This window comes from Adiantum capillus-veneris, chromosome 5 (genome assembly GCF_014529385.1).
Source record: "Adiantum capillus-veneris isolate H3 chromosome 5, ASM1452938v2, whole genome shotgun sequence".
Lineage (NCBI taxonomy): Eukaryota > Viridiplantae > Streptophyta > Polypodiopsida > Polypodiales > Pteridaceae > Adiantum > Adiantum capillus-veneris.
In genome coordinates this window covers 129,255,395-129,280,683 of record NC_140935.1, presented here as the reverse complement: position 1 = coordinate 129,280,683, position 25,289 = coordinate 129,255,395, and the positions used below count along the sequence as shown (strand labels likewise).

Here is a 25,289-nt window from a genome sequence, read left to right as displayed (position 1 = left end):
GATCACTTCAACTTTAGCAGGATCCATTCTGACACCATCCTTTGAGACAATGTGTCCCAGAAAGTGAATCTCTTCCAGAAAACTCACTTTTCTTTGCATTGATGAGCAATCTATGACTGCGTAGCTCTTTGAACACAATGGCCAAGTGATGCCTATGCTCCTTTTCATTCTTTGAGTAGACTATCATGTCATCAAAGAATGTACCAACAAACTGCTGGTGTGGACGAAAAATTATGTCCATCATCCGATTGAACGTAGCGGGAGCATTTGTGAGACCAAAGGGCAAACGTTGTTCTAAAAGCAGTCTTGTGCACATCCTCTGATCTAATGCGGATCTGATGGCACCCACTCTTTAGATCTATCCTGCTAAACATAGCTGCTCCTCCTAATTTGTCCATAATATCATCAATTCTAGGTATAGGGAACCTATTCTTGATGGTATTCTTGTTCAGTGCACGGTAGTCGATGCACATATGCCATGAGCCATCCTTTTTCTACACCAACAACACTGGAGAGCAGAATGGAGATGAACTCGGCTGAATCAGCCCCTTTTCTAACAGCTCCTGTACTTGGCCCATTATCTCTTTCTGCTGAGCCGCACTAACCCTGTACGGAGGCTTCTTTGGTGGGCTACTGCCTGGCACCAAATCTATCGCATGGTCCTCGGGTCTCTCTAGCGGTAATTGAGACGGTAATGAATCGAAAAAACAGTCACTATACTGTTGTAAAAACATTAACCTTTCTTTATCTAGCACAGATAAATTTGATTCATCACAATCTGACACTTCACGTGCAAAAACCAAGTACGCAGAAAGATGCTTTTTCATTTTACAGAAGTAATAGCAGAAGCTGATACAGTGGGAATAGACTCCCCTGTAAGCTTTACATCCAGAATGTGAGTCTTTCCCCTGCTCTGTACAGTGATCTTTTTGTTGTAGGCATCCATGATTCCCTGTACACGAAACAACCAAGGAATACCTAGCAAACACATCACATCCGTCCAGTGGCATGATGTAAAATTCTTCAGCATCTACATAGGACTGGATATGTAGGCGCAACTTTCCAATGATGGGTGTCACAGCCTCTGTATGGCCAGGACATGCCAAACCTGCCTCTGCTGTATACCCCATCTCTTCAGGTCTGATTCCCAACTTTGAAGCCAATTTTGGGGAAATGAAGTTGGCTTTGGCACCTGGATCAAAGAAGATAAGCATTGTTTGATCCCTGACCTTTCCCCATGCTCTGCAAAGCTCACTTGCATCTGAATTTGGCTTGTCGCCCACCATATTTGGCACTAGACCAGCCATAGGCTTCTTTCCTTTCCTGTCCTCCTTGTCTTTAGAAGCAGCTGGCCTTTTCTTTGTAGGACAATTGTAAGCAATGTGGCCAGGCTGCTCACAGATAAAGCATTTGTTCTCTGACCTCAGGACCTTCTTTTGCTCTTCCGACTTGCGAGAAAAACGTCTTTTCCATTTCTTCGCTGGTCCCTTTTCTGATTCAGCCGTAGCTTTGTCTTTCCCTGCGTTGGCTGACTCCTGAGTCCCTTTCGGAGCCTCCTTGGAACATACTTCTTCGCTGAATTTTTCTTGGCTGATCCTTCCTTGACGCCAGTATTGAATTCACAATCTTCTCCCTTGAGCAAACCATTGCCAGTGTTTGCTACCTCGATGAGCTGCGTCAAAGTAGTGACTTTGGTCTTCGTGCAGTACTTTCTCAATCCTTTGGGTAGGCCACAACAATATTTTTCAATCTGTTCTGTCAATGGCACAAACCTATAGGAAGTTACTGGAAGTAGAGCTTTCCAAAATTTCCGATTATAGTCATCCAGATTCTTGCAAGTGGCAGCATTAAGCTGGTGCCATTCTGTCATGACATCTGCTTCAAAATCATCAGATAACCATGCTGCTGCAAAAATCTGCTTGAAATAAATCCATGTGGACGGAGCTTGCCCTTGAAGCAATAAAGTTGTCCACCATTGTCCCGCATTCCCTGTCAAGAAAGTGGCTGCCTTGCGGACCTTTGAAGCCTCTGTAAAGTTTCCCCCTGCATAGGACTTGTCAAACTGCTGGAGGAATGAGAGAGCCTTTTTCCTGTCATCAAACCCTGTAAAGGTCGTGAATGTCACACCTTTGCCACCTTCTTTGTACGGAGTTGGCCTCTCCAGCGGCGTTAAATTGTCATATGGAAGTGACTGAAACATGGGAACACTGTTAGGGTTCATTTATGTTCCCTGACTGCAATTAAATTGACTTGGAAATACCATATTTGGCTGCTGATTTGTAATTCCAGCCATACCAAAATTTACCCGTGGCATCCCAAATTGGCCCTGAGTGCTTTGAAACCCTGGTAGCATGCCCGTGACACCATACATGGGGTTAGGCATCATCGTTTGAGCATCATCGTTTGAGCACCCCCGAACACTGTTCCTGGAGTGCAAAACTGATTTCCAGGTGAATGACCAGCCATGCTCTGGAATACCGATCCACCTCCAAAATAGCCAGGGTGTACTGACGGTGGTGGGAAGACTTGTTGCATAGCCTGTAGGTTGCTTCCCTGCCCATTAGAACCAGCTATAGGTTGCTAAAAGGTGACGGGCTGAACTGGTACAGCTTGAAAGACTGGCATCTCAGCCACCTGTTCTTGCACCTTAGGCACAGGTTGTGGAGACTGTATATTCTCCGTTAAGTGTACAGGTGTTTCCATTGACTGTGCAGTATGAATCACCTGTGCTCCAGCCTTAACAGGCTTTTGAATATGATCCAGTGACCCAACTTGCTGAAACGGAATAGGAGGTTGCAGAAAGGCTAAAAACCTCGGGTTCTACATTACTTGTGTGAACATAGCCACAGCAGTAGCCAACTGGGTCCTGAATATATCATCATCCGTCTGTGGTGGTCTTGAGGACTCACCCACTTCATGTGTCTGTTGACCCTGTGAAGAGGAAACCTCTTCAGTCACATCATCTGGTCCGTCAGCCATAATTGCAATTCCCTCTGTCTGGTCTACGATCCCCTGTGTCTTCAAGCCCAACCTGACCAAGGCTCACTTCTATGGGAAAAAGTGATTTAATCCCGCCGATGGAACCATGAAACCGGCCTGTTCAATCCAAAAAGGACGGTAAACTTTAAACTTAAACCTTATTTGCTTTCACCCATTTAATTTGTCGTCCACTTTACCTGTACTTTCAAGACACAACAAAGGGGAAAGGGATACAGGCTGCTAGATTGCACCTATATGAGTAGACCGACACCAGATTGGCCCCTAACTTAGGCGCCCCTTTCGGTATTTCTTTATTGTTCAAAAGAGGGAATAAACGTTGTGGTTCCCTACCAGCTGCCCCGCACAAACTTGGCTGAATTTCAAATGTTCCGGCCCGATTTCAGCAGGGTAATTGTACTAGAACCCTTCACAGTCAGTATTCCCACGCATTGAATGACTTTCCCGACGCATATAGGCACTTTGCAAAACCTGGCGAGAATCTGCACCACGCTGAATTCTCTGTTTTCAGCCCCGAATATGCGCCAGATCACCTGTACAGCGGTCCCCTCGCGTCCCCGAACCTCTTGGGGGTATTACGGACCGTTTAGGGCCATAACCCTAAAACTGCAAAAATACACAGCAAGCTGTAATTTACTGTTTCGGGCTCCGTTTCACGTGCCGGTCGCATCCGTAGCAAGTCCTCGAGCTCCCGCACCTGTAGGGCTACTTGCCCTTTGAATCGGACGTGAAACCTCTCCGAATTCACCTGTACCTGCGGGGGATTAGCCGCTAGCTAATCCAATACCTGTGCAAGAGGCTCTTGCCTCGGCAATCGCGCATGAACCCACACAACTGTACATTGGTCAATTGAAAAGCCCACTAGTGGGGCATAACATACTGCCATAGGGGAGAGAGAGGGCAGTGCGTAGCGTGCAGGCATCACTCCTGGCACCGCACTGTGCATAAGAGGGAAAGCAAGCACTCCATAGCTCTTAACCTGTGACAAATCTGAAAAATGAGCCTCTCCCAGCTTAAAAGTCAGCGCCAACTCTTGTTGCATGAGGAAAGTGCACCAGAAGGTGCCACTTGGCACATTTACAAGCATTTTTTCCGTTTCGGGGTTGCCGCCTAAAAATCTCCCAACCGGCTGCCCAGTTGACTTCACGACAGAGTAAGAAAATGTTCCCCTTGCCATTCCGGAGGTAATGACGCAAACACATTTTCAGGTCCCAAAATAGCAGTTCCCTAAATTTTAGGAGATGCTGCCATTGTATCTTTCTAGGTCATCCGACCCCCTTTGTACACTGCAGCCACACCCAAAACTGAAATGTAGCCTCTGTAGCAAAGGATTCCACTTTGGCCAGTCAATGATCCCCTTTGGCTAACCATAGTCCTTGTCCAACCTTAGTGCTCTCTCTTGCCCTTAGGCCTGGACTCCCTCTGGACAGTTCCACACTAGCTATGCAATGGAGGGCAGTTAGATTTCCCGAGGGGTGTTTCCAAAAAGTGAAAGTAAATAGATAATAAGAAAGAAATCAACAAAAAGGATAGATAGTAGTCACACGCTGGTGACAAACTACCACAGGTTAAGAGCTATGGAGTGCTTCCTTTCCCTCTATGTACAGTGTGGTGCCAGGAGTGATGCCCTGCATGCTACACACTGCTCTCTCCCTCCCCCTTACGTGCAGTTATGTGATGCCCCACAAGAGGGCTTTTCATTTGACTGATGTACAGTTGTGTGGGTTCATGCGCGATTCCCGAGGCAAGAGCCTCTTGCACAAGTACTGGGTTAGCTAGCGGTTAATCCCCCGCAGGCACAGGTGAATTCGGAGAGGTTTCACGTGAGAAATCTCGTCCGATTCAAAGGGCAAGTAGCCCTACAGGTGCGGGAGCTCGAGGTCTTGCTATAGATGCGACCGGCACGCGAAACGAAGCCCAAAACAGGGAATTACAGCCTGCTGTGTATTTTTGCAGGTTTAGGGTTTCGGCCCTAAACAGTCCCTAATACCCCAGAAGGTTCGGAGACACGAGGGGACCGTTGAAGAGGTGATCTGGCGCATTTTCAGGGCAGAAAACAGAGAATTCAGCGTTCTGCAGATTCTCGCCAGGTTTTGCAAAGTGTCCATATGCATCAGGAAAGTCATCTATTGCGTGGGGATACTAACTGTGAAGCGTCCTAGTACAGTTATGCTGCCGAAATCGGAGCAGAACAGGTGTTTCTCAGCCTGGATTATGCGGGGCAGCTCGTAGGAGATCACGGGTTTTATACCCTCTGTTAAAAAATAAAGAAATACCAAAAGGGGCGCCAATTTTGGGGCCTACAGGTTGTAGGTGTCTGCTCGAAGCACTCTAGCTTCCGAGCCATGTGTGTGCTTAAGTGTTAATTCCCGTCACAGGTTTCCTTTGCACGTTCTCTTTGTGTGTGTCTAAAGTAAAGAATTTCGGGTGAAAGCCAACGCCTACCGCCCCACGGGCCGGTTTCAAGGTTCCGTTGCCGGGACATCAATCACTTTTTCCCTCAAAGAGTGAGCCTCGGTTGTTTTGGGTAAAGACACAGAGTGCAGGAACGCGGGATTACACTATGGCCGACAAAGGGAAGAGGGTTCCTCTTCAAAGGACAGACAGGAAATCCCTATGGTTTTCGAGATTGGCGAGAGCTCACGGCCACGTCAGTCTGTACCTCCTGTTAATGTGAATGTCCCTCCAGTAGTACAAGGCTTTATGACTGGGCAACTTAAGGATGATGCATTCAGGACTCAGTTAGTTGCCACGGTGAATGTCTTTTCGCAGCTGGTGTAGAATCCAAGGTTTATGGAGTTCTTGCAAGCGCCACCAGTGCAACAGCAAAATAGGCAACCTACACTGCGTACGAAGCTTGTTGAGGCTCAAGCCCAAGTACTTTATGCGACTCAGCAGGAAAGGGAACACTCGCATGTTGTGTAAGGATTCTAGGTACTAATCCTCAATTAAGTACTTAAACTCATGATTAAGACTTAAGAAACTTGAACTGAACTCAAAAACAAGACTTAGAAGACTCTGTGTTGATTGATTGAATGACTGCTTGAAACTGAGTACAATAGGCTCCTTATATAGGAGACGAAGAGACACAAATGAAAAGACATATCTCTTGGTGAAGAAACATGACTTTAGACGTAATGACACATCCTTTCGGTGAAGAGCTACAACCATTGGGCGAAGAGTCGCACTCGTAGAGCGAAGGGGTGTGACCAGTCGTCGAAGGAGTGTGGCTTTTGGCGAAGAGGCACGTCTCTTGGGCGAAGGGGTGTGATCATCCAAGCGCAGGGGTCCTCCTTGGCATGGCACTTCGCGTATCTGCAACTAGGAGTAGAGGTATTGCTATTAACATAGTCACAATCGTGACATGTTGCGGAGTCGGGGGCTCCAAAACAGGTTCCTCCCGTGCTTGAGCAGGTGGCTGTTCCATAGGTTATGTCAGTTCAGCCCGCCACCTTTCAAAGCCCGCATGCTGTCTTGAATAGACATGGAACTGGATACCGGGCTATGCACCCAGTTTTCGGGGGTGGATCAGTGTTCCAAAGTATGGTTGGTTATGCGCCTGGTAGTCAGCCGTACATGCCAGGAACAGTGTTTGGGGGTATGCAAGGCATGATGCCAAACCCCATGTATGGTAGTATCGGCATGCAACAGGATTTTCAATGCAACTAGGGCCAGTTTGGGGTGCCACACGGTCATTTTGGCATGGCTGGTTTTTCTGTACAGCAGCCAGATATCGCACCTCTGATGCAAAATGTGAATGGCCAAAATGTGCCGATCATGCCTACTACAATGCCCATGTTGCAGACCATTCCTTATGACAACTTGGGGGCACTGAAGAAGCCGAAAGCTTACAAAGAAGGTGGTTTAGCTATAAAGTTCAATACTTTCAGTGGCTTTGAAGATAAAGCAAAGGCTCTTACCTTCCTCAAGCAATTTGATACAACTTATGCAGGAGGGAATTTTACAGAGACCTCGAAAGTCAAGAAAGCTGCCACTTTCTTAAAGGACAATGCGCTTACTTGGTGGATGACATTGTTAATGCAAGGACAGGCACCCGCCACTCGGGTTTACTTCAAGCAAATGTTTGCATCTGCTTTGCTGTCAAATGAATTTGAAGCCGACGTCATGACAGATTGGCACCAGCTTACTTCGGCTACATGCAAGAGCTTGCTGGAGTACAATCGGAGGTTCTGTCAAGCCTTACTCTCAGTGACCTCCTACAGATTTGTACCATTGACAGAGCAGATAGAGAAGAATTGTTGTGGGCTGCCTAAAGGCTTCGCGATTACTACACTAAGAACAGCGTGGCTATCCTCACTCGGCTTATGGAAGTTGCGAACACTGGTCTTGCCTTGTTGAAAGGAGAGGACGGTGGGTTTCCAAGCAATGAGAAAGGAGGGCAGCAAAAGAAAAATTTAGCGAAGAAGCCCTTTGTGAAAACGGCTCCTGATGCGTCACAGGGGGCGAAAAAGGCCACCAAAGACAAGGATTTAGCTGGGACTTCTAGAGCGCAGGCAAAGAAACAGAAAAGGAAGCCTTTTGTGCGCAAGTCGTTCGAGGAAAAGAAGGTCCTAATGACTGAAAACAAATGCTTTATATGCGAGCAGCCTGGTCACTTTGCTACCAATTGTCCACAAAGGAAAAGACCAGCTGACTCAGATGATAAAGAAGACCCAACTTTATCTCACCAGAGTTAGCTATGAAGCTGGGCATCAGAGCTGAACAGATGGGGTACACAGCACAGGCAGGGTTGGCATGTCCTGGCTACTCAGAGTGTGTTACTCCCATCATTGGAAAGCTGCGTCGGCATATTCAGTCGTATGAGGACACAGAAGAGTTCTACATCATGCCGCTGGAAGGATGTGACGCCTTGTTGGGAATCCCGTGGATGTTCCGAGTGCATGGAGTCTTGGATGCCTACAACAAAAAGATCACTGTACAGCATAGGGGCAAAACTCACATCTTGGATGTAAAGCTTAAAGGAGAGTCAGTCCCTATTGTATCTGCTTCTGCTATCACTTCTGTAATAAAGAATTGTCTTTCTGTGTACTTGATTTTTACACGTGATGCTCAGATAGTGATCAGTCAAATTTATCTGTGTTAGATAAAGAAACCTCAGCATTTTTGCAAAAGTTTAGTGACTGTTTTTCTGATTCATTACCATCCCAGAGAGACCTGAGGACCATCAGATAGATTTGGTGCCACGGTGTAGCCCACCAAATAGACCTCCCTACAAGGTTAGTGCGGCGCAGCAGAAAGAGATTATGAGCCAAGTTGAGTTATTAGAGAAGAGGCTGAGCTGATTCAGCCTAGTTCTTCATCCTTTTGCTCCCCAGTGCTCCTAGTGCAGAAGAAGGATGGCTCATGGCGCATGTGTATTGATTACCGTGCGTTGAATAAGAATACCATCAAGAATAGGTTTCCTATTCCTCGAATTGATGATATTCTCGAATGTTTAGAGAGTGCTGCAATTTTCAGCATGATAGACCTTAAGAGTGGGTATCATCAGATCCATATAAGGCCAGAGGATGTGCACAAGACTGCATTTAGAACGACATTTGGTCTTTATGAGTTTCTAGTGATGCCGTTTGGGCTAACAAATGCTCCTGCCACGTTCAACAGAATCATGGCGCATTTTCCGCTCGCATCAATAATTTGTTGGGACGTTCTTCGATGACATGATAGTGTATTCGAAGAATGAAGAGGAGCATAGGCGTCACTTGACCATTGTGTTCGAAGAATTGCGCAGTCACAGGATACTTGTCAATCCTAAGAAAAGTGAATTCTTCCTCGAAGAGATCCACTTTCTTGGCCATGTAGTCTCAAAGGATGGTGTCAGAATGGATCCCACAAAGGTCGAAGCTATTAAGACATGGCCAGACTTGAGGATTGTGCACGATGTCAGAAGCTTCTTGGGATTGTGTTCCTATAGAAGGTTTATCAGTAATTTTGCAGAGATAGCATCGCCTCTTCACGCTTTGCAAAAGAAAGAGATCAGTTTCAAATGGACCCAAAAAGAGATTTCAGCTTTTAGTCTCTTAAAGGAAAAGTTTACTTCAGGTCAAGTAATTGTTTTGCCAGATCTCAGGAAATCATTTGTGGTCCAGTGTGGCACGTGTGGCAGTAGCATCGGAGCAGTGCTAATGCAAGATGGATGGGTAGTAGCTTATGAAGGCCGAATTTTGCAAGGGCCAGAGAGAACTATGCAAGTCTATGAGAAAGAGCTCTTGGCCGTGATTCATGCGCTTTCTAGCTTTGAAGCACTACCTCTTAGGTGTTGATTTTGTTGTCCAAACAAACCATCAGACCTTGCAATACTTCTTGACACAGTCAAAGTTATCCGAAAAGCATATGCGATGGGCAAACATTCTTTCCATGTTCCACTTCAAGATTATGCATATGGAAGGCAAGAAGAATGTTGTGGCAGATGCGTTATCAAGGAAGCCACAAATTTCAGTTGTGTCAATTCCTTATCATCATGAGTTAGATGACATGAAGGAACAATATGCTACTGATGAAGATTTTGCAAGGATCTTTGAACAGTTGCAAGAGGGGCAACATCATGAGCACTACCTTCTCAGAGATGGTTTTATAATGATGCATGGCAAACTTTGTGTCACTAGGCCATTGCGACAAAAGGTCATGGAAGAGAGTCATGTCCCACCGTAAGCAGGGCATCGTGGTATTGATGCGACAGTTAAAGCGGTAGAGACATTCTTCTATTGGCCTAAGGAGAGATGTGGATGCCATTGTGCGAGCATGCATAATTTGCCAAAAGGTCAAGTTTGACAGGCAAAAGGCACCAGGGTTGTTACAACCACTGCCGGTTCCGGATAAGCCATGGGAAAGCATTGCTATGGACTTTATCTTTGATCTTCCAAGAACGCCAATAGGGAATGATGGTATATGGACCATTATCTGCAGGTTCAGCAAGCAGGCCCATTTTATCCCTGTCAGGAAGAAGATAAAATCTGATCAGATGGCACGCTTGTTCATATACAATGTGTTTAAGCACCATGGTATGCCACAATCGATTATCAGTCATCATGATCCTCGCATGACCAATGTGTTCTAGAGAGGATTGTTTGAGAACATGGGCACTACGCTCAAGTTCTCGTCTTCGTTTCATCCACAAACTGATGGACAGTCGAAAGAGGCTAATTCTACTGTCTTAGATTTCTGCTGAAATGTTATGTGTCAGATAATAACGGCAAGTGGGAACAGTATTTGCCTATGCTTGAGTATGCGTACAATAATACGGTGCATTCGTCAACTCGCAAAGCACCTTTCGAGATTGGTGAAGGCGGCAAAAAGGTTCCTTCCATTTTGCATACAAAGGACAAGATTTTTGAGGCACATCGATATGTTGAGAACATGGATGAAATGTACAAGAAAATTAAAGTTGCCTTGGAGAAGACTCAGGCAAAACAGAAAAAGGCTGCTGATCATCACCGTCGTGAATTGTTGTTATCACCTGGTGACTGGGTATTGTTAAGGCTCGAAAAGGCAAAGTTAAAGAAGATGAAGGGCAAGGAACGGTTGTTTCCTAAGCTCAGCATGCGTTACTATGGGCCTTTTCAAGTACTTGACAACATCAGCGATGTGGCTTACAGGCTGAAATTGCTTGATGCGTGGAAGATTCATAATGCGTTTCACGTGAGTCTTCGAAGACCCTTCGTGGGTGATGTGCCAGAAAATATGCCAAATGAGGATCAGCCAGAAGTTGAGGAACTTGATGAGATCCTGGTACCTGAGCAAGTTTTGGCACATAAGGACAGAAAAGTTAAAGGACAAGTTGCAAGACGTTATTTGGTGAAGTTCAAGAACTATCCACCTATGGATGCAAAGTGGATGGAAGAGCATGAACTGTCAGAGTCACCAAATGTATTGCAGCTTTACCTTAAAGCCTTTGGGTTACAACCTACCTATGCCCCAACCCAACGTGTGCAAAGGAGGGGTAACGATAGAGCTAGTACATCAAATGTACATATGAATTCACTGTAATAGATGTAAATGACAAAAGTATGAAGGTCTTATTAAGTCATTTGTATCTATGTGCTACGACCTTTCTTGCGGATACATGCGATGATAAAAGAGTGTTAATAGCACAAGATCATCAATGGTGTGTATTTATGGTATGCAATCGAGGACGTTTGCGATTTCAAGAGGGGGGTATGTCACGAGGACGTGGCAGCTATTGACTATGTCACGAGGACGCAGCAACTGCTAACCTTAGTTGTTGGTTTCTTTCCAATGATTTTTGTTTTATTTTTGAGACCCTCTTTTTGAAGTAGCAAACGGTCGGACATTGTATGGCCAATGTGAACGGTAGTTTCACCCGTAGACGGAAAGTGGTTGGCACTGGAATTCGTATAGTAAGAGGATGTCTAGGCTCAGAGCAAGATCATGTAGGTCCCCCCGTCGCACTTAGCAAGGTGGTGGATACTAGGAAGTGAACTCAATAAAGGCACAAAGTCAAGGTGGGACTACCAACAGAAAGTATCCAGCAGTTGGGCCACATTGCACTTTTGGATGCAGTTCCAATGAGGATAGATGGTCAGATGACCAGTGGGAGCCCAACGATCATTTTCTAAAATTTAGGGAATTGCTATTTTGGGCCGTGAAATGTACCTCCGGTATGACTAGGGGAACATTTTACAACTCTTACCGCGAAGTCAACTGAGCAACTTGTCGGGAGATTTTTAGGCGGCAAACCCGAAACGGGAAAATGCTTGTAAATGCGCCAAGTGGCACATTTTTGTGAACTTGCCTCACAAAGGAAGAGGAAGCGTTGAATTATAAGCTGGGAGGCCTCATTTTTGAAGAACTGCCATAGGTTAAGAGCCATGGAGTGCTTCCTTTCCCTCTATGTACAGTGTGGTGCCAGGAGTGATGCCCTGCACGCTACACACTGTTCTCTCTCCCCCTTACGTGCAGTTACGTGATGCCCCAGAAGAGGGCTTTTTGATTGATGTACAGTTGTGTGGATTCATGCGCGATTGCCGAGGCAAGAGCCTCTTGCACAGGTATTGGGTTAGCTAGTAGCTAATCCCCCGCAGGTACAGGTGAATTCGGAGAGGTTTCACGTGAGAAATCCCGTAAGATTCAAAGGGCAAGTAGCCCTACAGGTGCAGGAGCTCGAGGTCTTGATACAGATGCGACTGGCACGCGAAACGGAGCCCAAAACAGGGAATTACAGCCTGCTGTGTATTTTTGCAGGTTTAGGGTTTCGGCCCTAAACAGTCCCTAATACCCCCAGGAGATTCGGGGACGCGAGGGGACCGTTGTAGAGGTACCTCGATTTGGCGCATTTTCGGGGCAGAAAACAGAGAATTCAACGTGCTGCAGATTCTCGCCAGGTTTTGCAAAGTGTCCGTATGCGTCGGGAAAGTCATCTATTGCGTGGGGATACCGACTGTGAAGCGTCCTAGTACAGTTATGCTGCCGAAATCGGGCCAGAACAGGTGTTTCTCAGCCTGGATTATGCGGGGCAGCTCGTAGGAGATCGCAGGTTTTATTCCCTCTGTTAAAGAAAAAAGAAATACTGAAAGGGGCGCCAATTTTGGGGCCTACATGTTGTCGGCGTCTGCTCGGAGCATTCTAGCTTCCGAGCCGTGTGTGTGCTTAAGTGTTAATTCCCGTCACAAGTTTCCTTTGCACGTTCTCTGTGTGTGTGTCTAAAGTAAAGAATTTCGGGTGAAAGCCAACTCCACGGGCCGGTTTCAGCCTCTATGACAACAAGAAAGTTTTATGAGAAAAACCCGCAAGAACCCCTGGTCATTGCAGTCCTAGTCAAGGGTCAAAAACTTATGACCGAATGGTAAAACCATCCCTGTAATATGTATCCCATAGTGCACTGGTCATCAGCAAATGCCGTGCTCCTCTGTCTCAAGCTCAAGATGACACAACTCATAAATAGTTTCTCTAGGTCTAAATCCTCGAATCTACCGATCTCAACACAAAGCAAGTGAGATGAAGTAGCTAGCTAAATTTGCACCTATCTGCAACCAATGGGAGGGGTGTGAAGTTGTCTTATGACACATCGAAGCCTGTGTGTCAGGTATGAATCCATGCAACTGGACCGTAACATAAATCCATCTAAAATAATGTGAGCAAAATGCTCTTTGTAATTGCTCATGAGGAATCCCCCATGTCCTCTCTATGTCAATTTATGTGAGAGGACATTGTTCCTTTAAGCCTCAGGGATACAATCGTTAGCTAATGATGCTGGTTCATGGTTTAGTTGCCTAAGTGACTTCCTATTAATGTGGGATATTACCAATACATTGTTCAACTGCCTAAGTAATTTTTGAGTTTTTTACTGATTGAAACCTGTTTTGGTAATCCAACTTTTGAAAAAGGATTTCGTTTGCTGACTAAAATGCATACCTTTCCAAAGGTTATGTGCATGGGTATACACATATTACAAAGGTTATTTGTTTACTTATTTCAAGTCTTGAACAAATGAGTTTGCAAATTCCTGAAAAACAACCCCAGAATACCATTGTAATTTTCTTGGGAAAAGTCCACTATCTGAACCATATTATTAACACCATCAGTTGGATTGGGGAACACATGCAGTCACCCACTTAACACAAGTTATCAGCAAATGAAAGTACATACGGGAAGCGTTCTCATTGAAAGTGGCAAGACGGATATATCCAATTTGCTTGGCTTCCTTCCCTTCCTGTTCTACCTCGCAAAGCCTCCAAGAGACTGGATTAATCTTTATCCTTTCCCTCCTGACAAATTGTACAAAACCCTTTTCATCACTGCTCTTAAAGCTCCTGGTCAGATAATACACATCAAATACTTACACAAGTGAAAAAGTATTCGAAGATCCTGATTGCTTCTTCTGCACTGTCAATTTCACCTCTGAGCTCTCAGGACCCCTGATAAAAGCAGTAATCAGAAACTTATGACACTTAAAAATTAATCATCTAGAAGCCTAGAAGAGTATTTTCAAATTCATAAACTATACAATCTTGTAGTTTCAACACAACAATTGAATTTCACAGAAAGGACGGCAAAAGCCGTGTCCAATATAAATGTGTCAAAAAAAGGTTGGATTCAGCAATTTTAAACAAAAATGCATAAATTCTAGGTGGAGTGATGTTGTGATAAAAAACCTGACACTTGTGGGCATTCACACATAAAAAGCTTGAGTTTACAAGATTCGTGTCAAGCAACCAATATTAAAACGTGCCAAGAAAAAGAGGTATACGAACATTTATCCTTGAGTATAACAAGAATACTTAACATCTCAATGAGCTTCATATAATGTGTAAAACTTACTGTAATCGCTGAGCTGCGTCATATAGCCCCATTCCAGTCGTGGATACACCGTCAATTTTGCTAATTATATCACCTGGAACAATGCCAGCACGCTCGGCAGGACCACCAATAACAGGTGCAATGACTACAAGGTTCGCATCCACTCCACTAGAATCAAAGCCAACTTCTAATCCAACTCCCGTGACGGCCCCCCTGGTACCAGTCTGCAAAAAAGGAAAGCATACAATAAAACTCCAAAATTCTTTCTAAATGTAATCATTTCATAGTTTTTATCCAAAGTATGGAGAGAGAGAGAGAGAGAGAGAGAGAGAGAGAATGAAATGAAATGATATATTAACGTCTACAAAAGGCCAAAATGACCTATGAGACCAAACTGATTACAATGGTGAGTCTAGTACCGAGTCTGGGTACAAACAAAGAAAACTACAAACTGGAAACTGAGATAGGAGTGCTACCGACTCCTATGGGTGGCTGGTAAGCTGAGCAATGGTATAATGCCACAAAGGTGCAAAATGGGGATAAGTGTCACCATGATACAATATAGCAGTAGCATGAAGTCTATACTAATCGACACTCTGGGTGTCGTGCTAGAATACTGTGGATCCTCTGTCGCAATCTCCGTCAGTGCTGCGTGGCTCCCCTCCTCAGTCATGGTCGTCTCGATCTCCCCAACTCTATAGCTCGGTCAATGAGAGTACCACTGGTGTGTGTGTATGGGTGGGTACCGAGCAAATCCTGAAGAAGTGTCCTAAATCCTGAAGAAAATCTGCTTACTAACAAGGTAATAAAGCTGATGGGTAACTAGGATGCAGCCCCAATGATAACAAGTGATAAAATCACGAGGCCTGCCTTCAAAGAGATGCAATAGAATTGAAAAAGGTGACTATCGGCATAAAACAAAAACGGTGCCTAGTTTGATTCACATTGAGTTGAGGGTATAATCGGGACATCTTTCAGTGTGTTCAATAGTATCACGTGCAATACAGGTGTGTATGATGTGTATCTACCTAAAGGGGGAATGTAGTGAGCTGAAATGCCTGAATATAAAGTTTATTTACTCATTTCTAAGCTGATCAGCTTGCTATACATCTCATTCAATAAACCTACCTCCTTGTAACATGGTTGCTTAAATCACTAGACCAGATGCGCTACATAACTTAAAACCACCCATATTAGCTAGAGGTGAAGGAACTCGATATGCTGGTGATACTCCATAAAGCCCTCTGTGGTACTCTTTCATTCACAAGACGGACAATACTCCTAGGATGAATCTCCTACAAGGTGATTTGGTGTTGTGTATAACCTATTTCCAACCAAATGCTACAAACATATAAAAAACTTGACAATACCAAGTGCACTTCAATTCACACATGATTTCATCATAGGGGCATAATGATGCAAACAGTAGAAATGCATCAAAATCCTAAATCCTTTATTTCGCCAGACTCAAAATTGTGAGTGGATGTATTAAATTCACCATCAAAGAATGTGTAGCTCCTTTTTTTATCTTATGGCCAGTGCTTGAGGGGTACTTGGACATCAAAATCCAAACAAATGCTGGGATAGATGCAAGGGAAGATACAAGAGACAAACAAATGCAAACCATTTGCAATACATTCAACATATGTATGTGCAAGAAACCCACTTTGATAGATGGTATTTAATGTAAACATACGAATCATGCTTGCCACTAGAGAGCAACATCTACTGCAAGTGATTTTCCACTCTCAATAATTTTTTGAGAGGGTCTATGTTTATCGCTTAAACCACATGTTTAGGAGTGCAAAGCATCAAGTACCATTTGTTCCAATTGATCAGTGCATAGAACAAAGAGAGTTGGTGACAATGAACATCCTTGTTTAACCCAAATAGTGCTTGCAAAAATTTCTAAAATTCCTCTTCCCATGCGCGATTGACACATCACCATCTCATAGATTCGAGAAACCGCAAGCATAAACTCACTTGGCACTTGGAGTTCTTTCTTCCTTCTCCACAAATTGTTACGTGCAATCATATCAAAGGCTTTCTTGAAGTTCACAAAGCAACAATACAATCGTTTGCCTTTCAACCGATTTTCTTCCATGAGAACACAGAGTGGCAAGATGATCAATGGTGCTATGGCATCGACAAAAACCCGCTTTTCCTTTTGCACGTTTGTCATTCTCTTCAGCCCAATCACTCATTTTTATCTCCATTATGCACTCAAATAATTTTTCCATAAGAGACCCAATCATTATAGTCCGGTAGTTATTTACATTCTTCACATCCCCTCCTTTATGCAAAGGCTTAACCCAATTAATGTCCCAATCACGAGGCATACCATGTCGAAGTGCAAGGTTGAACATATCACACATCCACTCGTGTGTAAAATCTCCGGTCCATTTAATCATTTCCAGCTTGATACCTTGAAGGTCTCCCGCTTTGCAAGTGGCCAACTTTTCGATGCCGCCGCATACATCCTCAATATTAAATAAAAGAGAGCATACATAGGAGTGAACCATAAAATGGCATCTCTCCAGCATTTGATTGCTCATATAGTTGCCTCCAATGTGTGCACATATCCACGAGACTCAAGTTACCAAACCCTCAACCCACTTGCCCCTCAAGTTTCTCCAAAATCTTCCATATGCGTCTGCCTTTTCTTGGACTTGAAAAAATTAATGCTTGACTTCCATCTTCTTCTCTTCTTTTGAATCAATGCACAAATACACACACACACACAGACGTTTATTAGAGGCCCAAATCGGCCTATGACACAAATCAAATATACATGGATTTATGTCCTCCATCTATTGGTAAAAGGAAAAAAGGTACAAAATAACATAACCACATGATAATAGAAATCTTTGAGGGAGCCAGTGAACATGTGGAGAGCTATGAATCAGTGTCAAGGATCTTCTTGCCCATTTTCACATGAAACAGTGTCGTAAGGTACACTAAACCTGTTGATCAACACGAAACATGCCGAAACGGTCGCTTGAAACTCTATCCAACGCAAAGGTGAGGGATGTTATCCAGCCCACCATGCAAGAGACTAAGAGGTCCCCATCTTAGTATGTGTATCAATCCACATAAGAAAAGCAAGCATAAACTGCATGTGGCACAACTCAGAGAGATGCATCTAAATCTTTTGCTTTGGTGCCAGAAGCATAGCTGTGAGGGCAAAGACCACTCCTGGAGATAAGGGTGATGAACATGACAGACTTAGCCCATGCATATGTGTAGAATCTAGAAAGGCAATGTTCACCAAGGGTTGATTTTTGCTAGCAATGAGAAAAGAGCACCATGTGTTATTAAATGGCTTTGGAAGATATATGGAGAAGGATAGCCTGGTGGGATTGGTGAGTTGACTTCATAAAAGGCCGTCCCAAAGAGTCTGGCCCTTGTCCCAATAAGACTGGTCTAGGAGGCACCATTTATGCACATATCCAAGGATGTAAAACGAGGGGTTTGTACTTTCCTATCATTCCTACTCATTGCTACCTATATTTTTCACGCTCACGCCAGGTCACTCTCAAGCTTAAAGCTTGTTAAATCTTATCACTACTACATGCCGTTCATGTATTGAGATTATAAAAGATGTTATTTGCACTCCCTCTATGAAACGAACTTTACCACACAGAGTTATCAAAACCTTCCACAGAAAGTGGGTATAATATAGGTGATCTCTATTCATAGCATTATCATAAAACTTCACTATCCCATCATTGAAGCCAAAATCTCTAGTAACAAAAAAAGTAAAATTCGTGCTCATAGAGCCAACCATACTTACTCGCAGAGTTTTGAACTTCTCAGGCTCCAAGAAGCGTGTGAAAGGATCTTCCAACGTCAAAAGCATCTTCCGTATTGCAGCGTCTGAAGAGGAAATTTCCATCAACTCCTGATTATGGCTTGTTAGTGAGGTCACTGATGTGATAATCTGATCAGAAATCAACTCGTTTGTGATATAAATGTCCACAAACTCTCTTCAAACTTGAACTGGACATTAATAAACACAAAAGGTGATAATTGTACAAAGAATAGCAATCGGCATGCACAATGTTAAAAATTTGGCGAATTTGGAGGGCGTTGCAAATCATGTAGGTGAAATTGGAAGCATATTTTGCATCATTGAAGAGATTACCAAGTGAGGCCAACCTCTCAGAGTGTGCTAGCTAACCTTTTATGTCTATTTTGGTCACAGTTCCTGACTTGTGTATTAGCATGCTGGCTTGTTTAAGACAAACAGAAGGGAGCCTGATAAACAATATTTATTGCAGGAGAATCACATAAATATTCAATTGGCCATGACAAAAGAGCTCTATAGAATATGAAGACAAACAGGTGGTAATAAAACAACCGAGATTATTGAAGTTGGCATCGGGCATTCTTTGACACTCCATGTGAAATTAAGCTCTTCAGTGAACAAAAAAGGTTGATAAAAAGGCATACATGTTTGCTCTCTGTTGTTCATGGGTTCACGCCTTAATGCTTCTTCTCTATATCGAAACCAGCTTTTCCCATTGAATGTTTTGTCAATGTATGCTCGATCTATAGTGCGCCATGCTTCCAAGAAAATCAGATTTTCCTCTGTAAGAGCCCCTGCAAGCAGAACGCTTCGATTTCTAAACAATCTATCCCAAAATCAGCGAGGGTGATGCACATTGACATATCTTTACTGTTTAATACTGAATACTTACAAGTGACTGGGTTTGGAGCTGTCACTGGGGCTCCGACCATCAGTAGAACACCAGCCATCACCAACCCAAATATAAACGTCACAGTTTTTCTCTTCCAGTGAAGCTTTAATGAGGGGATAGACCTCAGCCAGTCATATGCAGCAGAAGTCTTTAGGAACTCATGTTCCTGCATATGTGACTGCAACTTGGCCTTGCAGCATAAGAGGAATTTATACAGAAGTTTGACCTGTAGAACATTGACAAGTAATAGATCCCCTTTGATGGTTTTCCTGATACAGCTTTGATGAAAGAAGACATGTATAGCCCACGACTTCTTGGCACCTTGCAGAATAGCTGGTTGAACCTGCAAAAAACCTGGCAGGTTAGTTAAAGTTCCATAAAGTAACTACGACATAAAATGAAATGCAGCCACCTTGCCTTCTGGCCCACCCAATGCGGAACTTAACAAATAATCGTCCTCATTGGTGAGTGACAAGTTCTATGTCTTCTCAATATAAAAGCACACTTGACATGAAAACTTCTGGAGTGTCAAGGCATGCATGTGGGTGCATGACATGTGTATGCACGACACATGCACACACCGGGGGGGGGGGGGGGGGGGGGGGGGGGGGGGGGGGGGGGGGCGGGCAGGTTTGTCTCTCAGCCCAACCCCCCCCCTCCTTTCCAAAAGAAATATAGAGAATTGAAGAGTATGCATCAATATTCAGCAGCTCACTTCAAAACCTTACTTGGTTCTTCAAGATCTGCCTCTGCTTTACCTTCCAATCTTCTTCCACTGTTCACAACAAAAGTTAACACCACCATAGGTACTCAGATTGATTAAATGACAGCTAGATAACAGCAGAGGAAAATGGTATAACCTTTCTATCATCCAAGTGTGGTAAATTGGTTATGCCATTTCCCTCTTGAATAACAAGTCTTGAGTTCAACTCTTATCAGATAGATCTTTGAGGTCTCTTGGGATAGTTTCCCACGATGTTAAAAATTCTATTCTTCTTCTTCTTCTTCTTCCTCTCTCTCTCTCTCTCTCTCTCTCTCTCTCTCTCTCTCTCTCTCTCTCATAGGTCATTTTGGCCTTTTGTAGACGTTAATATATCATATCATTTCATTTCATTCTCTCTCTCTCTCTCTCTCTCTCTCTCTCTCTCTCTCTCTCTCTCTCTCTCTCTCTCTCTCTCTCACACACACACACACACACACACACACATGATCATGATGGTCTAGTAGCATAGCACTTTATACATGCTAGAGATATGCTGGGAGAGGTTCTTGCAGTTCTATTCAACTCTATCATGTGTGAGGGTCTACATGAGACTTGGAGACTATCTACTTTTGTGCCTATCTTCAAAGTGGGTGATCCTACAAAGCCTGGAAACTACCGTACTATTATGATTGGACACACATTGGCACAGTTGTATGCATCTATCCTTGAGAAACAGTTGAGTAGATGGGCACAGAGTAAGGGCATATGGGCAGCGGGACAGGCCGGTTTCAGGAGAGGCCTCTCCACTCTTGACTATATTCTGACACTCAAAGCCATCATTGAGGAGGGCAGGGAACATGGGAGACGGATTTATTGTAGCTTTGTGGACTTTTGCAAAGCATTTGACATGGTGCCAAAGCCAAATTGATGCGCAAACTACAGGAGACGCACTATAAATATATGTACTCGGATGTCTCTAGTGAGAAAAACCCTCACATATAATTCCAATAATTCTTTTAGAATTATTTTTCCAGTTGTCTCAAGCGAAAGAACCCTCTCTATAAATCCAATAATTCATTCAGAATTATATTTCCTTCAAAGGAAGTTGATTTAGCAACTATGGTCCTAGATGCTAGGTTGCAAAATTGCGAGGGATTCTGATGGCTGACGCAAAGGGACTGAGGTACTGAACGGGTATTGAACTTATTTTGCAAATGGGGGCCAAGAGCTACTTATATAGCCCTTCAAAGCTAGGTCGAGAGTTGTAGCAAGGCCAAATGCACCCCATGACTTTGTAATTGCTGGGTAAATACCTAGTAGACACTGGTTGTGCTTATGTGCAGGGTATGCAACGACGCTAAAGTGCTTGCACGTGCACGTCTTGCATACAGGTTCTCAAGGGTGCCAAAACACTTCCTCGACTATCCTAAATCCATTTATTTTAATGGGAATTTATCAAGATACCATGAGTTAATTGAGTCGAAGAGGAAAATAAAAGAGGCAGGTGGTGGCCAAGTGGAAAAGGGCACATGGCGCTAGGCAAGAGTGCTTGTGAGCAGCTCTGCCAGGTGGGTGTGGTCGTGGGTGGAAAACTCACCATGTAGGTAGTGCAGGCGCTGGCCACAGTGGCTTAGCTCAAAGGTCTTTGAATCATATGCGAGTCGGCTATGTTGATCGTTCACCTTGGATTTGCTAGCCTGAAGTTTTACCCAAGAGATCCAAGTATGGGAATAGCCATCATCCCTCAAATCAACTCAATGGGCACTCCCATTCAAAGTAATGATAGGAGCACTGTGAATGGGAATATATATTCCCACCAAGAATGGATACTTCTCATGCATCACATCAGATGGGTGACACGGAGCATAGGGAAGAAGTATTTGACCATCTGGAACGAACATCTCTAATGCGTCATGGAATGGATGACATAGAGCATCGGGAAGGAGATTGTACCATAACTTCGATGAGAAAGGACTAGGTGATGGGTATTCCTAACACGTCACAAGGTGGGTGACTGGAGCATCGGAAAGAGAATATCCCATAGTCGGGAGAAAATTCCGAGCTGGGTTAGAATGTTAAAACGGCCCGTAGGGCGGTAGACTTTAGCTTTCACCCGAATCTTTACTTGATAAACATTACTTGAACTTTACGACACAGAGGAACTTCTCGATTAAACCTGTGACTCAAATTAGCACTTCAATCAAACCACGGCTTGGCAGCTAGAGTGCTACCAAGCAGAGAGTGACACCCTGTAGGCCCCAAAGACTCGCGCCCCTTTTGGTATTTCTTTATTCTTATAAACTTGGGATAAAACTTAGAAGTTCCTACGAGCTGTCCAACTTTTACCAGGCTGAAAATGGCCACCTCTAGCCCAATTTCGGCGGCATAACCGTAGTAGGAGCCTTCACAGATAAAATCCCCATGCAAAAGGTGCCTTCCCCAGTGCAATTGAATTGATTGATTCATCGAAACTGAGTACAATAGGCTCCTTATGTAGGAGACGAAGAGTCACAATTGAAAAGACACGTCTCTTGGTAAAGAGACATGACTTTCGACGTAAAGACACATTTTTTGGACAAAGAGCTGCAACCATTGGGTGAAAAGGTGTGACCAGTCGTCAAAGGAGTGTAGCTTTTGGCGCAAAGGCATGTCTCTAAAGCGAAGAGTCATGACCATCCAAGCGTAGGGTTCCTCCTTGGCATGTCACTTCTCGTCTCCGCAACTGAGACTAGATGTAATAATGTACCATAGTCACAATCATGACATAATCATCTGCTTCATTGCCGAGTGTTTTGATTTGATGAATCTCTGTCTCGAGCATTCTCTCTATTTTTGTTTTTCGCAAAAGAAGTGGGACTTAATATTTTTTCGTATTACGTAATCAAAACTATAGGCCTGAAAGCATTACGTTAGCGTATAGGCATACAAGGATAACCGATTTGATAGTGAAAAAAACCCCAAATCAATGATAACAAACCAAAGGGGAAAACTACCAATGATGCAAAGTTACAAAAGATGGGTGAAACGACAAAAGCTAGGAGCAGAGGAGTGAGGGAAGAAACTAGCATAGAGCTGAAGCAAAAACAGGCCATCCTAACGTCGAGAGGAAGCCGAAAACTCCACCAAAGAGTCTCCAATAGCCAAAACCAGACCTCCAAGGCTGTCCAAGTAGAAGAGACATCACCATCGCAAGAAAACTTTGCATCAAAAATCTGGGAAAGAGATAGCCCCTCGCCATCCTTGGCAATGATCAAGAGGACTATGACATTCTTCAACCTACAAGCAAAAGCAAATTGCAGTATATGGTGCAAATCTTAAAGGCGAGGCAGAAACCGCCCAACACACCTAACAAACAATTCCAAACCTAAATCACTTATCAAACAGAAAAAACATCAAAAAGAGAAGCAACAAACAGGTAGAACGAGAAAACATACACACACACCTCAACCACAAGCAAACATGCAAAACACGCTCACCCCATGCACATGCAAATCCACAAGCACAAACATCACACACAAAAGAAATAAGGCACATACAAGCAAGCAAGCTGACCAACCAGAAACGAGGAGAAACGAAGAAAAGTACCTGCGCAAAAATGGCAAACAAAAAGTAGGGAAAGAAACTGTCACAAGTAGCACAAGTGACATAAGAGGGGATAATACATTTGTTGAAGGCGGCCAAGTAGAGCAGCTACAGTTCTATAGATGCTAAGTAACCACCGTAGTCAGAAGTACGGTGGTTGCTTAAGGTGGAAAACAATTCATCACAGTGGAAAATCAATCCATTGCGTCCAAGGCCCACCACATGGAGGTCTCTCTCTATCTCTACGCTTTCGCATTGTCTACTTCGACAAAACATTCATGTAGAAAAGAGCAATGAGCATCCTCAAATATTGCTTGTAAGTTGCCATATATGGCTTACCTCAAGTATGGTTTGGCCAATGTGGCGATAGATGAGTGCACCCATGATCTCCTTTTCTCTTGCTCTTGCATCCATTACTCACAAGAAGTAGGTGCCAATAGCAGTGTAACAGGGAACGTGCACAACGCGGCCTAAACGTTCCGAAACGGCGTTCCAATGAAACTGGCTCCCAAAACGGGGTCGGGAACGGAACACCGTTCTAGAAACCCGGGGGGGGGGGAAGGCCATCTGGAACGGCAGAACGGGCAAATGGGGCTGTTTGGGGGCATATTTGGGGCTGTTTGGGGGCAGATTTGGGACTGTTTGAGGCCAGGTTCAGGGACACATTTAAAGGCCATTTTTGGGGTTGTTTGGGAGCAGATTTGGGACTAAGGTGAAGGGAGGCAATTCAAGTGTTTCCTTAGTCTACCGTTCCGGCCCCCCTCCTCCCCCCATTCCCGCCCGTTCCGGACCCTCCCATTCCCTTTCCCGTTCCAGGTAACTTTGGCCAATAGGACATGAGATATGAATGTTGATGATGCCCCTCTTCTTGCAGTCACTCCATTCATTAGAGAGAAACAAGAGATTTGTAAATTCGTGTCCTCTCTACATCAAGCTTCTTGGTGCTCCACGATTTCCACCATCTCATTTGACCGTAAATAACCTACGTTCCCCATCACATGACTTTGAGACGATGCAATAGAGTGAAAAGTAGTACTTACATAAACCTGAGAAAATCTATATCATGCTAGTGTAAAATCAGATCTTGAATAACAACCCAACAATTGCACCTCCAGAGGGACATTGAATACTAAATTCGACAAAGCTTGACAAGGAGCAGTCCAAAAAGACGTGAACAATTATCACTCTTATCTGCATATCTTAGACATAGTTGCAACATCACTACTTGGGTTCCCATCAGCAAAGTTGGAGCAGGTTTGACTACTTTGTAGACCCGAAGATATGATAACGAATTGTGAAGTCCAAGCAGACATACAAATACAATATAGAAATGCAAAAATAAATTAAGGAATCACACACCTGAAGTTTGACATGGCTTTGTCGCAACTCTTGTTTTGAGCTGGAGATGTACGGGCCACCTCACGTACGCTTGAGGATTGAGGGGAATCTTCATCACACCTCCGCTTGCAATACAAGTGTTTCCCTCCGCCTTCCCTTCCCAGAACGTCACCATGGGAGCACATTTCAGCGCCATTTCCACCCGGTCAATGCCCCTGGCTGCTCCTCAGCCTTCTCACCATTCTCGTCATTCAAAAGTTCGCTGCAGATAAGAATGGCAAAAATACATGGTTTTCGGCACGCTAAAGCCAGCTTGCATGAATATATTGAGGTACCTAAAATAAAATACATGCATTTCTTATTACTTCGTTAGCGTAGGAGGCATTTTCCTATCCCGGGCCTCTCGTTAACCCACGTGTTTGTTTTCTTTTACCCCTGACTCACTTCAATTCAATACAAATGCGGCTAACGAAGCACTCTAGTTTTATCTTACTATCTACTAAAGCCCCTTGCGTTGCCATGTGCCACGTGGCACAAGCTAACAGCGCTCGAGTATGTGTAGAGAGGAGTGACGACCAAGGGATTTCAATTTCCCACTCTTAGCCTGTGTACATGCAAGCTGTCGGCATCCTATTCCGATAGAAAAGCGTAGTGAGCCCACCACGCCCCTGTCTTAATCTATCGTTTCTTCACCT

The 25,289-nt window shown here is 44.1% G+C and overlaps 1 protein-coding gene across 4 annotated transcripts in view; it reads right to left on the bottom strand.

The window, feature by feature from the left end:
- Positions 1 to 24,897, bottom strand: part of LOC147458098 (Peptidase S41 family protein) — a 79,810-nt gene extending 54,913 nt beyond the window's left edge. For 2 of the 4 annotated variants that reach the window (XM_086512835.1, XM_086512834.1), the window contains exons 1-8: positions 24,616 to 24,897; positions 19,700 to 19,746; positions 18,972 to 19,314; positions 18,724 to 18,873; positions 18,065 to 18,147; positions 14,293 to 14,495; positions 13,815 to 13,889; positions 13,621 to 13,739 (exon numbers count right to left, since the gene is read on the bottom strand). In XM_086512835.1, coding sequence (XP_086368961.1) covers positions 13,621 to 13,739; positions 13,815 to 13,889; positions 14,293 to 14,495; positions 18,065 to 18,147; positions 18,724 to 18,873; positions 18,972 to 19,314; positions 19,700 to 19,746; positions 24,616 to 24,790 — 1,195 coding nt within the window. In that variant the 5' untranslated portion in view covers positions 24,791 to 24,897. The remainder of the gene's footprint in view (positions 1 to 13,620; positions 13,740 to 13,814; positions 13,890 to 14,292; positions 14,496 to 18,064; positions 18,148 to 18,723; positions 18,874 to 18,971; positions 19,315 to 19,699; positions 19,747 to 24,615) is intronic. The other 2 variants (XM_086512833.1, XM_086512836.1) reach the window with 2 other exon arrangements.
- Positions 24,898 to 25,289: the final 392 nt, after the last annotated feature.